This window comes from Trachypithecus francoisi, unplaced genomic scaffold, assembly GCF_009764315.1.
Source record: "Trachypithecus francoisi isolate TF-2019V2 unplaced genomic scaffold, Tfra_2.0 Lachesis_group15, whole genome shotgun sequence".
Classification (NCBI taxonomy): domain Eukaryota; kingdom Metazoa; phylum Chordata; class Mammalia; order Primates; family Cercopithecidae; genus Trachypithecus; species Trachypithecus francoisi.
In genome coordinates, this window is record NW_022681460.1 from 113,355,763 (window position 1) to 113,369,897 (window position 14,135).

The following is a 14,135-nucleotide window of genomic DNA, read 5'->3' on the forward strand; positions in this document are numbered from 1 at the left end:
AGGAAGCCCGGCCTGGGGGAGCCCGCGCGCCCATCGCCGGGCCTCACCTGGGCCGCACCTGCCGACCAGGGACGGCCGCACAGGCGCGCGGCCCTGAAGAACAGGCACAAACGACAGGCCTTAGATCAACATTAGTATGTATTTATGCACAATAAAAACATTTACAAGTTGAACTGGAAATTTAAACAGAAGTTTAACAGCTCTTATTATATTAAATAACCAAAACACCTTTTATTCCCAAAATTGGTAAAGAATAAATAATATAATTTACAATATGGTACAAAAAATAACCAGGAAAGGCAGGCATTCTGCTTTATACATACACTGTATATGCATATTTATAATCTATAAAACAAATTCACATCTGAAACGAGCGGAGGCCTCGCTATGGCTTAACCGAGAAGGGAGAGAAGCGGGGCGGGGCGCGGGAGGCAGGGGCAGGGGCTTGGCTCCCCACACCTCACCCACCCCAAGGACAGGCAGCCACTGTGATGTCAGGAGAGCGCTGACAGCCGCGAAGGGTGCGCTGTGGGTTTCTTTCCTTGGTTGAAAATTACTCTTTCCTTGCTTTCTTTTTTTTCCTTGAGACCGAGTTTCGCTCTTGTCGCCCAGGCTGGAGTGCAGTGGCGCGATCTCGATTCACCGCAACCTCCACGTCCGGGGTTCAAGCAATTCTCCTGCCGCAGCCTCCCGAGTAGCTGGGATTACAGGCATGCGTCACCACGCCCAGCTAATTTTGTATTTTTAGTAGAGACAGGGTTTCTCCATGTTGGTCAGGCTGGTCTCATACTCCCGACCTCAGGTGATCCAACCACCTCAGCCTCTCAAAGTGCTGGGATTACAGGCGCAAGCCACTGTGCCAGGCCTCTTTCCTTGTTTTCTTAACACAAAGTGTCAAATTTCCTGACAAATGCATCGGCCAGAGCTCAAGGTTTAAAGAGAAAACACAACTGTCTTCCTCCTCCCTCGCTCCCTGTGTCTTATGCCCCACAACTTTCTTTGCAGAAGAAATTTTGAATTCAATGCTGTGATCTAATTAAAGATGCTATTAAACTAAAGAGGTTATCCACCAGAAACGAGGCCATGGCCTCTCATGCCCAGAACCTGGAGGCACGGCAAAGCAAGGAGGCCAACCACAGAAACGCCGCCAAGACCCCCCACCTGAGCTGGCACCCTACAGCTACAAGATACAGAAGAACAGAACAGCCAGGAAGCCACGAACTAGGCATCCCCAGGCACGCAGTGCCCGCTCATCACACACATCCACACCACCATCAAGGCCAGAGGACTAACTGCCCTGGACCACAGATGCTCTGTCCCAATCTCCAGAAAAGGCGAATCAGCAAAGATCCCAGACAACGAAAGAGGGATTCGGGAAAGCGTTTTCTAAGAAACTGATCTCATCTTAATTACAGCATGCTCAAATGCACAAAGGAAGCCACTGGCTCACACTGAGACGATCACTGCTTCTGTTGGAAAGGCAGAAGATGCAGGAAGTCTCTGTTTGGATCTTTTGAAAATTCTAGCCTTTAACAGTTGCCTATGTTTGTATATAAATATTCATTTAGGCCCGGAGAAAATGCATCCATTGTTTTCCTGCAACAAATGACACCATTTTCCCTTAATGTGGCAAGGAAATGCGTATCACCTGTCTAGTTTAATAGAGAGGCAGAATCCTCTAGAACTCTGTCAGCTTTATTACAGGAGACGAGTCAGCCCATCCTCCTCCCTAACCCATCTCCCCACTGGATGGCAATGGCTGCAGTCGGCTGCTCCCACGAGTCCACGCTGGAACACCAAGTGGTACGTGCTGTCTAAAGAGCCTACAAAAGCAGATCCTGACCTCCAAAACTTCACCCCACTTAGCTGTCAGGGGGTAAAAGGTGCCCTGACAAGCAGTTCACAAACCCTCCTGTCCCTGGCAAAAGCGCACGCAGCTCAGTGCTGTTAGGACTTGGCATCCCTGGTCCAGCCTGTGGGAGTATGAGAAAGCTAGCAGTGGTCTGAACTCAGCCTGGTATCCTAACCCTCTAGAGACGCAGCAAAGCCAGATACACAGAGGGAGATCTCCTTGTCTTCTCTGGCTCAATGAGATGCTAATTTCGGAAGCTCATATATTTAGCACAAAACACAAGCGCTGTGGTTCAAACACTGCTGTCTCTCTCCCAATCAAGGGGCACGACGTTTCTTTTTTCACCCCCAAGAGGTTTGGAACTGTTTGCTTAAGATCTCATGCCAAGGTCTGAAGGAGGAAAGCCAGCTCAGGCAAGAGCTCTAAGAAAAACTCGTGAGACAGAAGAAGGAAGCTCTTGCCTGGAAGTCCACTGTCCTCTCCACGTCCTCCCCTTGGTGCAGTGCAGGGCCTGCCTGTGGTCTACAGTGGCTGTGGTGGGCTGGTGAGACTGCAGGACAGAGGGCATCCACCTGCTTGTCCACACCAAAGGCCTTTCCCTCCTCTTTTCACCTTCTCCACTGTGGATGGGGAGAGAAGCAGCGGAGGGGCCAGGGCTGGCCTTGAGGGCCGCTGCGTGCTACGTGTCGGGGAAGAGGAATGGTGGGGAGGAGGGAGAGTAGGTCCAAGTAGGTTAGGAAAGCACAATCAATCCCGGATGCCACGGGGGATGAAATGAGGCAGGAGGGGAAAGATGGTGGCACAGGTATGGCCTGCCCAACACCTCTGTAGCAGCTCCAGGCCACACTGGATGTAGCTGGACGGTGACTCATGTGCTTGGAACTCCTGAGGCCGAGAAGGCAAAGGGGCCCTTGTTAGCTCTGTCCTGGGGAAAGACTGGATGTTGGGCCGTCTGCAGTAGGAACGCTGGCCACCCGAGAGGGCGCAAGAAGGGAGACCACCACTAAGGCATACGTTTGGAGAGGTCTGACCACATCCAGATGTCTGGGCCCTCGCTTGGGTGTCCCAAATGGGAAGGACACAGAAGCCTCAAGGCAAAGCCATGCAGGGGCTGAACGCGCGTGTCCGGCATGCCCACACCAATGCCCGTGGGAGACACCTTCCCTGCAGAGGCAGGTCTGTCTCAAGTGCCACACAGTCACACGTCGAATTTACGAACTTATCAGGAAAGTCTTCGCTGTGATCAGATTAGCACTTAAGGGTCAACCCAGGAGGGAGAAATGACACCTCAGATCACCTGGAAGCTTGCAAAGGGACACAGGAAGGAAACCAACTACAGAGGGGACTTCGTTCTTCCTCTTCCATGTCTCCTAATCCTTAAAACACAAGAAAAACATTTTCAACCAGCTTAGCAGGGTCCCATGTAAAGTCCACACAACCTGCATAGTACAGGACTCTTCCTGCCCCCACTCCCTGGTAAGAGTCCAAACAAAGCCTCTAGGGAGGGGAGGCATCAGCCCAGGTCCCCAGGACTCCGCAGCAGCCCTGCGATCGGCATCCGCACGCTCGCTGCCTTGGGGTGTGACACCACCGGCCCGAGCCCAGGCCACATCCAACTGTCCTGCCCATTACAGTCCACAGAGGGCACAGCTGATGAATGGCACAGGTTTGGCAGAAAGCAAGCAGCAGGGGCTGGGGTCTCCCTGCAGAGAGGGAGATCACAGCTCCTAGTGCACAGCAACTACACCAAGGCACACATACTCCCTTGTCTCAGAAGGAAATGTCACCGGAATGTCCAACACAACGATCGAGGCGGAATGTCCAACACAACGATAGAGGCAGAGGCGGGCTGAAATGGAATCACTATGCAGACCCTAACATGGGCGTGGTGAAGAACGGCTCTAGCACCACAGTGATTTCTAACGCTGGCCCTTCCCAGGAATTCGTCCTCGTCTCCTTGGATGCCGCTGCCTGCTGCTTGTAGGGAAGCAGCTCTGTGGCCACGTTCCTGCCTGTTGCACAGTCTGGGCTGCAGAGACGCCTCTGTTCAGACCATCTTCTGGGGCTGCTGGGCTTGATCTATTTTTCTCTAGCTCGAAGAGGGCTTTATCCGCCACCAGGACATGTGGTCACTGGGACAGGTCACTGACAGCTGGGCCGCCTCCACCACCATCGAACAGAGCTTCTCGGCGGCCAGGCTCAGCGATGGACAACTCTTGGGCCAGGTCATTGAACCGAGAAATGTAATCAATGCTGTTTTCGTTCATCATGCATACCAGCTGGGAATCCACAACCTGCAGGAAGAGGAGACAGGAACAGCAAGTCACTGCGACTGGCTGGCCCTTCAGTGGAGGGTGGGTCCCTACACAGGACGAGAAGCTCCTGTCAACTCCCACCATAGGAACCTAGCCATGGATGGCAGCCCAGGGCTCTGTGGAGAATTTCGGAATCACCTGTTACCTGCCCGCACAATCTTTAGATAAGTGCTTGCAGAGAACCTATGGTGTGCCTGGCACATCTGATGGCTGGGATGAGGGCGCTGGTCTCCCCTGCCCGTCATGAGACCTAAGGGGGAAGTCACCCAACAGGTAGACAGAAAGTATGCAGCAGACACAGGGACTGGGGGCAGCCTACGGAACCAGAAGCAGAGTGAGGGGAGAGAGTGTGCCGGGGGAAGGGCGCCAGAAAGGGTGCTCCAGGGACTGGGACCTGAGCTGGAGGTGGGGTAAAACCCATAGAGTCATGAGGACAGGTGAGGGGCATGTTCCTGTCAAGAGACATGAGGACAAGTGGGGGGGGCACGTTCCCGTCAGAGACATGAGGACAGGTGGGGGGCACGTTCCCGTCATAGGCATGAGAACGGGTGGAGGGCACGATCCCGTCGGAGTCCCAAGGACATGGGGTAAGGACACGTTCCCATCGGTCCTGAGGACACGTGGGGAGTATGTTCCCATCAGAGACATGAGGACACGTGGGGAGAACGTTCCTTTTTAAAGAAGCAACAGGCATGTTCCCTGAGACAGGAAAAGGCTTTGACTGAAAAGTACAACCAAGGTGGTGGCCATGACACAGTGTGTGAGGCAGCATGGAGCTGAGGAGATGGACGGGAGGGCCTCAGCACTAGGATCTTGTCCCATGAGCAAAAACGTGGAATGTGCCATTTTCACCGCTTATCATCTGCGTCCTGCTCTAGAGTAGAAGCCTCATGAGGACAGAGGCCATTGTTTGCACACAGTAGACCCTGCGAAAATATTCCTTAATGAACTGCGTGACACCGTGAATGCAAGAAGTCTGGAAAATTCTGAGTAGAGCTATGGCGTAAATGAAATTTTATGCTTTTATTATGGGAAATGTCAGACAAATTAACATTTGTTTTCAAAAGCAGAGCAAAGGGTAATTCTCCTTCCCCTGTGTGTCCATCATCAGCTCCCACCCCTTTCATCCCAGGGCCACCCAGCTCTACCCCCGCCCCTCCCCTTCACACTAGCCCTTTCATCCACAAATGCCTCAGACCATCCTTCCAGAGGACGACGATCTGCTGACAAACACACTCAGGTTCTGAGTGGAGGGCTCTAGGGAAAATTCTATGCTAAACGCTGACTTGCTCTTTCTGCAGGTGAATACGTGTTTGCATTACTCGCAATGGGCAGCGTTTCACAAATACTAACTGCACCCTTTCTCCGCTACTCACTCCCATGTGCCATCTGTTGCCCAGGATTTTATTAAAGGTGCAAATTCTGACTGGGGTGAGGCTAACACTCTACATTTCTGACTCCAAGGGGCTCTTGTCACTGGGCTGTGGCCCGTCCTTTCAGCAGCAAGGTCCTGGCATGCTGCCTCAGGGCTCGTACACAAGGCCCGTCTCCACAGAGTCCAGCACTTAGGAACATGCGCACAAACACAGGAAGAGACAGAGACCAGCTTCTCGGGAAACATCAGACTCCAACGTGTGCTCTGAATAATGATTCTGGGGCCAAACAGGTTTGAGAAATGTCATACACTGTGAGATGGAGGTCTACTCTATTAATTGTGTCTATGTGTATTATCTGGCTAAAATTTTCAGTCATATCATATCACGGCTTGGCTTGGAATTCTCCAAAGCCTGCCCATGAGTTAATCATCTCAAGAGTCACGATTCTCATTTGGATACTGGGTAGCGGAGGTGTCCGTGAGAAACAGGTGTTTTGAGCTTTTCTGGATCCAGGGTTTCCCTCAAATATCTGCCTACAAAATCCTCAAGGAACACCTACCAATGTCCCAACATTGTGGGGACTAGATTTGGGGAATGCTGCTCCAGGACTTTCACACGGGCTAAGCCCATGTAGGTGATCTCCTGGACCTGGAGTTCCCTCTCTGTCCATAGAGCCCTCACACAATTGCTCACACACCTGCCACTCTGCACCTTACATCACAGTGAAACGGGCCTGTCTTCACCCTGCAAGCCTGACTTGCCCACGAATGCCATGCAAACCATGTGGTGGAGGCCTTGGGGGTTACAACCAGATGGCCTGGCCAACAACAAGAGGGACGCTGCACCTGGCCAAAAGAGGACAGTCACAAACCACATTTCGCCTTTGCATCAAGAACCTGCCCCAGTGACTCCTCCTATCACTACCCTGGGCATGGGAGAAGCATGAGGACAGCAGAGCCCGTCTCAGCTCCCCTGCACCACAGCTCAATGTGACACAGAGACACTGCTCAAAGGTCCTGCTGTTAGGATGGGAGCACCGACAATACAACTGCTGCAACCACCCCTTACTCCTCCACAATGGTACCTGCACCTCAGCATCTCACAGCTGGTGAAGGACAGGTGACATCCCCACTTGGCTCTGGCTGCCTTCAGAGACCCTGCTCTACACGCCAGACCAGGGCTCCCAGTTCAGAGACCTGCAGAGCTCAGCTGTGACTAAGTCTGTCATTCTGCATGTGGGGACGAGAGCCAGCCTAGCATCCCCAGATCTCTCCATTCTCAGTAGTCAGGGACCCGAGTGTGTACATGCTGTTTCCTGATCTTCCACTCTTGGCAAACAGCTCTTACTAACCCACAGGTGTGCAGGAAGAATGCTGGCAACCCCTGGCACGAGGGGCGGTGGCCAGGTGCAGCTGTGAGGTCAATGCACTCACCTCTGCGACATCAGCCAGGGACCTGGACACAAATGAGTCCCGCGAGTTTCCGTCCAACAAGCTGGGGCCAAGCAAGGAGGTGCCACTGTTGGTCCCGATGGGAGTCGGCAACATCTTGCGGCTCTTCTCTGGGGAGATGAAGCTTGCTGTAGAGAAAAGGCCAGAGGAAAACACCCTGAACCCTGTTTGGTCTGGACCAGTCCAGCAGAAGGGTCCTGAGGCTGGGGGCAGCCAAGGCCAAGCCCCGGCCCCAACCCCAGCTCCGGCCCCGGCCCCAATCCACAGACTTGTGCAAAGAGCTTCCGAGAGATTCAACACGCCGTGATGAGCTCTTCTCGTTTAACACGCCTTCATGCATACAGATGTACATCTTTTCCATGAGTCCCACGGTCTCCCACTCTCACTGCCACCCCCTACCCCCATCACGGTCTCTCACTCTCACTGCCATCCCCCACTCCCATACTTTCTTCTGTGTAACTAGTCTCATGCAGGTTGTTTCCAACTTTAATTTTTTTTGTTTTTTGAGATGGAGTCTCGCTCTGTCGCCCACGCTGGAGTGCAGTGGCACAACCTTGGCTCACTGCAAGCTCTGCTTCCTGGGTTCACGCCATTCTCCCGCCTCAGCCTCCCGCGTAGCTGAGACTACAGGAGCCCATCTCCACACCCAGCTAATTTTTTGTATTTTTAGTAGAGACAGGGTTTCACCATTCACAGGATGGTCTCGATCTCCTGACCTTGCAAACCACCTGCCTCAGCCTCCCAAAGGGCTGGCGTTACAGGCGTGAGCCACCGTGCCCGGCCTTTTAATTTTTTTTTAAGGCAGGCTCTCGCTCTTGCCCAGGCTACAGTGCAGTGGTGATCAAGGCTCACTGCACCCTCGAATTCAGAGGCTCAAGCAATCCTCCCACCTCAGCCTCCCAAGTTGCCGGGACTATAGGCATGCACCACCACACCTGGCTCATTTTAAAATTTTCTGTAGAGACGAGGTCTCTCTATGCTACCAAGGCTGGTCTCAAACTCCTGGCCTCAAGCAATCCTCCTACTTCGGCCTTCCAAAGTACTGGGATTACAGACATGAGCCACTATGCCTGCCCTGTTTCCAGTTTTTCATGATTCACATGTGACTGTCGAAACATCTGCACTGCTACATGAGACCAAAAGAAACGCTTGCAGGGTGCTGGGTCCCTCCCAGCACCTCCCAGACCCAAAGTACCCAACGGTTCAGGGCTGTCAGGCACGGTGCCCACCATGCCTGATGTGCCCAGCCAAAAGCCCTGGCCCCGTACAACTGTGGGCACGAAGACCCCAGATATCCTAACCGGAGCTCTTTCTGGGCAGGCAACAGCAGCAGGGTGTGTCTTTGCCTATTACACCCTCTTCCTGCCACACTTGCTACCCAGTGGGCAAACGGACAGTGGGGTAGGATGATGAACATGTCCTCTGAACTCTCCAATATGTATTCAAGAATGTGCCAGGTGGCAGCTGGACCACCCACTTCTGAATACCTTACTGACCACAGAAAGAGAAGAGCCAAGAGCGTGCCAAGATACCAGTTTCCTTTTCTGCCCTTGAGAGAACCCTAGTGGGGAGCGGCCAGGTACCTGAACACACTGGGAAGGCACACAGAACCCAGCATCTGGGCTCATGAGAAGATTCTAGGTCTCCACTGGGTTGTGGGTTACAAGGCTGTACGTGCTTGCCACAGCTTGGTGAACTGTACACTAAAAATGCGTACACCCACATGTAAATTACACCCAAAAATATTAACTCAGAAAAATACAAACACTTGAGAAGTGAACAAGCCAACAGTCCTCGTGGGAGTTTGAGTAGAATGAGAACCCACCGTCCCACCGACCCCAGCCCCTGCTGCTCTGGGAAAGGAGACAGGAGCCCTGCCCATACACTCACCAAACAGGCTGCTGAGCGAGGAGTCGGTGGAATCACTGGGGTACCACTGGGGGTCGTGGGTGGGAGAGGCGATCCAGTGTGGCTGGGGGCTGCTGGACGGGGAGGGAAGGCTCTTGGAACTGTCACTGCCGTTCAGTTTTGCTGGAGAAAGAGGGACCCCTTCACCTGCCAACCAAGACCCCAGATCAGAAATGCCTTGCTGTGGGCGGTGAACGGCACCTCACTCCTCCAGTCCACCACGGAGAAGGCAGCAGGGCCACAGGACTCTGCCCTGCTGAACCAGATAGATGGCATGGCTCTGCAGGTAAGGAGCACAGCATCTGCAGAACAGCTCTGCAGGGCGGAAGGGCGCAGCACAGAGCGAAGGTGACAGCAGTGGCCACCACGGATTCCACGTGAGTCACCTCATGGCACCCACAGCAGCCCTGGGAGCTGTACCTTATTCTCAACTTACTGCTTAGGAAGGGGAGGTTCAACAAGTTGGTGATCTGCCCAAGGCTACATGCTGACACACTGAACTCACAACTCTCTGAACCCACAGGCTGCGTCACACCAGTGAGCAACAAACCACTGCTCCCAGGAGCTTTGTCCCAGACAGCAGGTGAGACCAAAGCCCACAGGGCCAGTCCAACTGCTTCATAAGCTGTGCAAGACCCACAGGCTGCCTGCTCAGGTTCAAGATCAACTAGGAAAATACTGTGTGATCCCCAGGCTGAAGAGCGCCTGGGGGCCATCCCACTGTCTCGCCTGAAGGTCAGGAGCAAGCCTACCAGGCCATCAGCTGCCTCAGGTCCCACAGGTACCTTATCCACCTGCAACGTCCCTGCCGGAGCCAGACAGCACCTTGTAGGTGGCAGGTTTTCAGTTCGTAAAAATCACAAAACTGGAATATCCTAGGAAGTGTGGCAGACACTGGGGCAGGAGATCAACACCTGATGACAGGAAGGGCTGTGAGGCCGCCTGGCCCTTACCGTACTGACCGGAGCTGATGGCGATTTCAATGATGGAGTCGCTAATGTGTGTGGCAGGCTCGCCCTGGGACAGCGCATCCTCAGGCGGGCCGGGCAGGGAGATGTCGAGCAGAGCAGAGACATCTGGTGGAGACAGCCGGGTGCTGGAGCTCTCTGACGAGGACAGCGGTGTGGAGACGCCATTCTGGAGAGGGGCCTTAGGCAGCTCAGATAAGGACAGAACAGGCGAGCCCTGCTGGGAGACAGGTATTTTTCAGACACAACCAGGTCTACCAGAACCCATGACAAGGGAGGAAACACCAGCTTAGTCTCCTAGCTTGTGGGCAAATCAATAGGGTGACGAGCGCTGCAGTCACCGCCTCCCTCCAACTCAGGAACACACTCGGGGAATTTACTTCTCCCAAAACACTCAGTATGGCAGAGTCAGAAGGTCAGGTTGCAGTGACCTGGACCTGCTTTGACTGCTGCCAGAAAGAGAGTGGGGGCTGGGGGAGTGACTAGCTGACAGCCTCCTCCTCCCAGAAAGCTGAGTTCTTCCAGAGCTGGGTCTGAAAGCGCCTGCCTCGGAGAGGGGAGCGGGGAAGTCTGAGGTGGCGGACAGTTGTATTCGTTTATCCACCCTGGGCAGTTGGCCCAGCAGGCAGAAGAATAGCAAAGCCACTGCACAATCCGGGAGAAAAGCCAGGCCACTGCATGACTGCAGGTGGCAGCTCACGGCACTGGAGGGAGTCCTGGGGCAGCTGCTGTGCCCAGCAGCCCAAGAGCACACTCTACCTGGAAACCGTCTGCCACTGGTTCCTGCTCAGGCCTCGAAGGGATGCTGACGAACGGCTCGGAGCCCTGCAGGAACAGCACACGCATGAGCAGCTGCAGGGTGCACCGGATGCCACCCGTACCCTCGCCCACGACAGAGTTCCGGAAAAAGAGGTGTTCCTTCCCCCTGGCCTCCGAACAGCAGAGGGCAGTAAACGGACAGGAGTCTAAGGTCGAAAGTGCTGAAAGGCTACTTTCAGGTGTGGGTCCTGTGCATGCAAGTTTTTGTTGCTTCCAAGAGTCAAGTAAAGTCCTATGAGGAAGTCAACCTTGTAGCAGGCAGGGCTGGGCTCCCTGGAGTCTTAACAGCATCAGCCCACCTCACCCTCCTTGGGGCAGCTCTGAAGTGGCCATGGGAGGCCAGAGAAGCCAGGTGCTTGGAGCCTCATAAAGGAGCAATGGCCAAGGCCATGCAGGCTGCTATCTTCCCAGATGAAAGGGATGCTCAGTGGGTCCGAGCAGTGTTGTGGGCTCGCTGCTGCCAGCTTAGTTACCGTCACTCTCAGATAGAGCTATGTTTCCACAAAGTCTCAGCTCTCGGTTCTCCAGTGCCACATGGCAAGCCTGTCCCCAACCTTTCTTCAGTGGCTCTCCACTCCTCTCCTGCTTCGTACTACACAGAGCTTGCTCACGCCATGGCACCCCTAGTCCGGAGACTCTCCTCCAAAGGCAGAGCTGGAGTCCAGGGTGATCTCAGCCCCATGGCTTTGGTGTCCACACGAGAAGTTGGTGGTAATGCCGAAAAGCCCTTCTAAGCATACTCACCCCCACAGCGGGGAGGGCGTCTCCATCCTGGTGAGTTCCAGTGGAGTCCTGCCCAGAGATGGCACCCGCCACCTCGTCTGAAGACAGTGGAGAGATGCCAGACAAGCCCTCGGGGTCCAAGGCAGGGAGGGGGTTCCCAGAGAGGATGCCGGCACTCGTAGCTGCTAAGTCGATAGCACCTGGCAACAAAAAGGACGCTGCACTTCTCTGCTCTACTGACAACCCATGAGATGTCCCAAGAGGGCTCGGGGAACAGCTTCTCCCTCACACCTCATGTCAATGCAAGAGCCAAGGGCTTAGATGTTCTCGGTGAAGGGTAATGCGACATGATGATTTGGAGAAGAAGACATTCAAAAAACCTGGTCACAAAAACATCCCTCAGAGGCTCACTCAGTGGCTGTGGCCATGCAGGTACAGACTTACTGGCCAGGTGACTCGTGGCCTGGGGTGGAAGGACCTTGGGCACGATCGGCCGAGACAGAGCTGCTTTGGTCAGAGAAGACTGGATGGGCCGGAACGAACCTCTCCCTGCGAGGGCGAGGGCAAAAGCAGACATGTCGAGCCCGCCCACCGTGCCCTCACAGCAGGATGGGGCCGCAGGGGGCTTCCTTTACAGCCACTGTTGGGAGTGTGGGAGCCGAGCCAAGCTGGAAGCCACTGAACATTCCAAATGCTAATGTGAGGAGTCAGAGGTCACACAGGCCCCCAACGTGACACAAGCTCTGGCACCCACCACTGTGCCTCCCAGGAGCTACTGGAAGGCTGCGATCACCACTGTCATCCTGTGGAAATGGCTCTTTAAGGGTGACAAGCCCCTGAGCTGAGGTACAGGCCCCGGGGCAGTCAGAGCATCAGATTCTGGACGAAGATGCTGCCACTGCAATTTGGTTTTATCTTGCCAGGCTTTCCACAGTGGAAAACTGACAAGTAGGCAGGAGAAAAAGCAATCGACAGCTATAAGTGTCTTGTGGTAAGTCAGGGAGAGATGCGGAAGCCAACACTGGTAGAAAAGGGAAGTCACAGTATGTGCTTCACTAGAGGTTTCTTCCTGTGTAAGATCTACTGCAAGGAGCCAAGGCCCCCACTGAATGTACAGACTGGTGGAAGCATAATCCATACACCCCAAGAACACATCCACTACATAAAACGGCTGACAAGACGTTACGTATACAGAGCAGACAAGAGACGCAACTCGAACCAAGCCAAGCACCTCACACAAGGCCATCTGAGGCCACAGACGAAGGACACCCTTTGGACTAGCCGCCTCGCCCGCCACCGCAGCCTGCGGCCCAGCACATAGGGCACACTAGGTATTTGTCGGTAGAATGAAGAAAGGAATGCCTGAAAATAAGCCATGGAAATAAGCACCCATTGTTTCCAAAGCCAGGGCCCTCATGTGAGGAGGAGGGACAAGCTACCCCAAGAAAGCTCAGGGTCCTTACCAGTGACAGAAGAGTTAGACAGGATGGAGAAGGAACAAACGTTGTGGGACTGGTTTTCCGACGGTCTAGGGAGCAGCGTTCTCTGTGGGAAAATGGTAAATAATCAAGGTGATCATACTCCCACGCCAAAAAATCACTCCCAGTTACAAAGGAATGTCCCAAATAAGAGGGTGCCCAGCATAGCCAGGTGGGGCTCTTCTTCCAGAGCCGATGACACAGGGTGCCTGGGACCGTTCCAGACAGTTAGGACCTGTGCACCCCAAGCCTCAGTTAGGTTCTCTCTGAAACAAACCCAGGTAATCAAACCTTTCCCAGGGAAAACTGGAGGAATGTTACAGTGATCCACTTTTTTTTTGAGGTGGAGTCTTGCTCTGTCACCCAGGCTAGAGTGCAGTGGTGCAATCTTGGCTCACTGAAATCTCTGCCTCCCAGGTTCAAGTGATTCTCCTGCTGCAGCCTTCCAAGTAGCTGGGATTACAAGCACTCACCACCTCGCCCAGCTAATTTTTGTATTTGTAGTAGAGACAGGGTTTCACCATGTTGGCCAGGCTAGTCCTGAACTCCTGACCTCAGGTGATCCACCCGCTTCGGCCTCCCAAAGTGCTGGGATTACAGGTGTGAGCCACCGCGCCCCACCTGATCCACTTTTAATCCAGAACTTTCTTCTGGATTTGACTGGAATGCAACTAGTCATATAAACCTGTTTATAACCACTGGACATGGACTTTTATGAGTGACACCCCCAATTCTGGGCTTCCTCACACATGGGGTAAGGAAAATAAAGTCACTGCTTGTAACACACAGGCACCAAAGGGCATGAAGTGCTCCTTCACAGGGCTTTTGTGTGTGAATAATTAGGCCGAATGTGCTACAGCAGGTTTGAGTGACAAGGACTACCATCTGAGAAACCGTGTTCATCACTGAAACTGCTAGCGATCAACATAGAACACGAACAGAAGTGTCTCTCGACCTACAAGTGTCTGAGGTGCTTCGGCCTCTGGGGGTGCCGCTGCAGTTCCCTGACCCTTTGAAATGCCCCAGGACACTGGCGTCGGAGAGACTAGAGAGGAGGTGCTACTAGAGACAGCGGTACGCTGCAGCCTAGTAGCGTGAACTTTCACTCCAAAGGCTACACTTTTCATAGCAGAGATTGACACACTTTTTCCGTAAAGGGCCAGGTAGGAAATATTTTAGGTTTTGGGGCCATACTTAACCGTGCCCGTGTGGAAAACAGTAGATAGTACAGAAATGAATAATCAT

The 14,135-nt window shown here is 53.6% G+C and overlaps 1 protein-coding gene across 12 annotated transcripts in view; it reads right to left on the bottom strand.

The window, feature by feature from the left end:
* Positions 1-120: 120 nt before the first annotated feature.
* The window catches only part of CRAMP1 (cramped chromatin regulator homolog 1), a 65,433-nt gene continuing 51,418 nt past the window's right edge, over positions 121-14,135 (bottom strand). For 5 of the 12 annotated variants that reach the window (XM_033236246.1, XM_033236238.1, XM_033236244.1 and 2 more), the window contains 8 exons: positions 12,876-12,957; positions 11,857-11,961; positions 11,434-11,612; positions 10,630-10,695; positions 9,856-10,090; positions 8,885-9,049; positions 6,977-7,122; positions 3,663-4,146 (listed from right to left, as the gene is read on the bottom strand). In XM_033236246.1, the coding sequence (XP_033092137.1) occupies positions 3,982-4,146; positions 6,977-7,122; positions 8,885-9,049; positions 9,856-10,090; positions 10,630-10,695; positions 11,434-11,612; positions 11,857-11,961; positions 12,876-12,957 (1,143 nt within the window). In that variant the 3' untranslated portion in view covers positions 3,663-3,981. Of the gene's footprint in view, positions 4,147-6,976; positions 7,123-8,884; positions 9,050-9,855; positions 10,091-10,629; positions 10,696-11,433; positions 11,613-11,856; positions 11,962-12,875; positions 12,958-14,135 lie in introns of all 12 variants that reach the window. The other 7 variants (XM_033236247.1, XM_033236240.1, XM_033236241.1 and 4 more) reach the window with 6 other exon arrangements.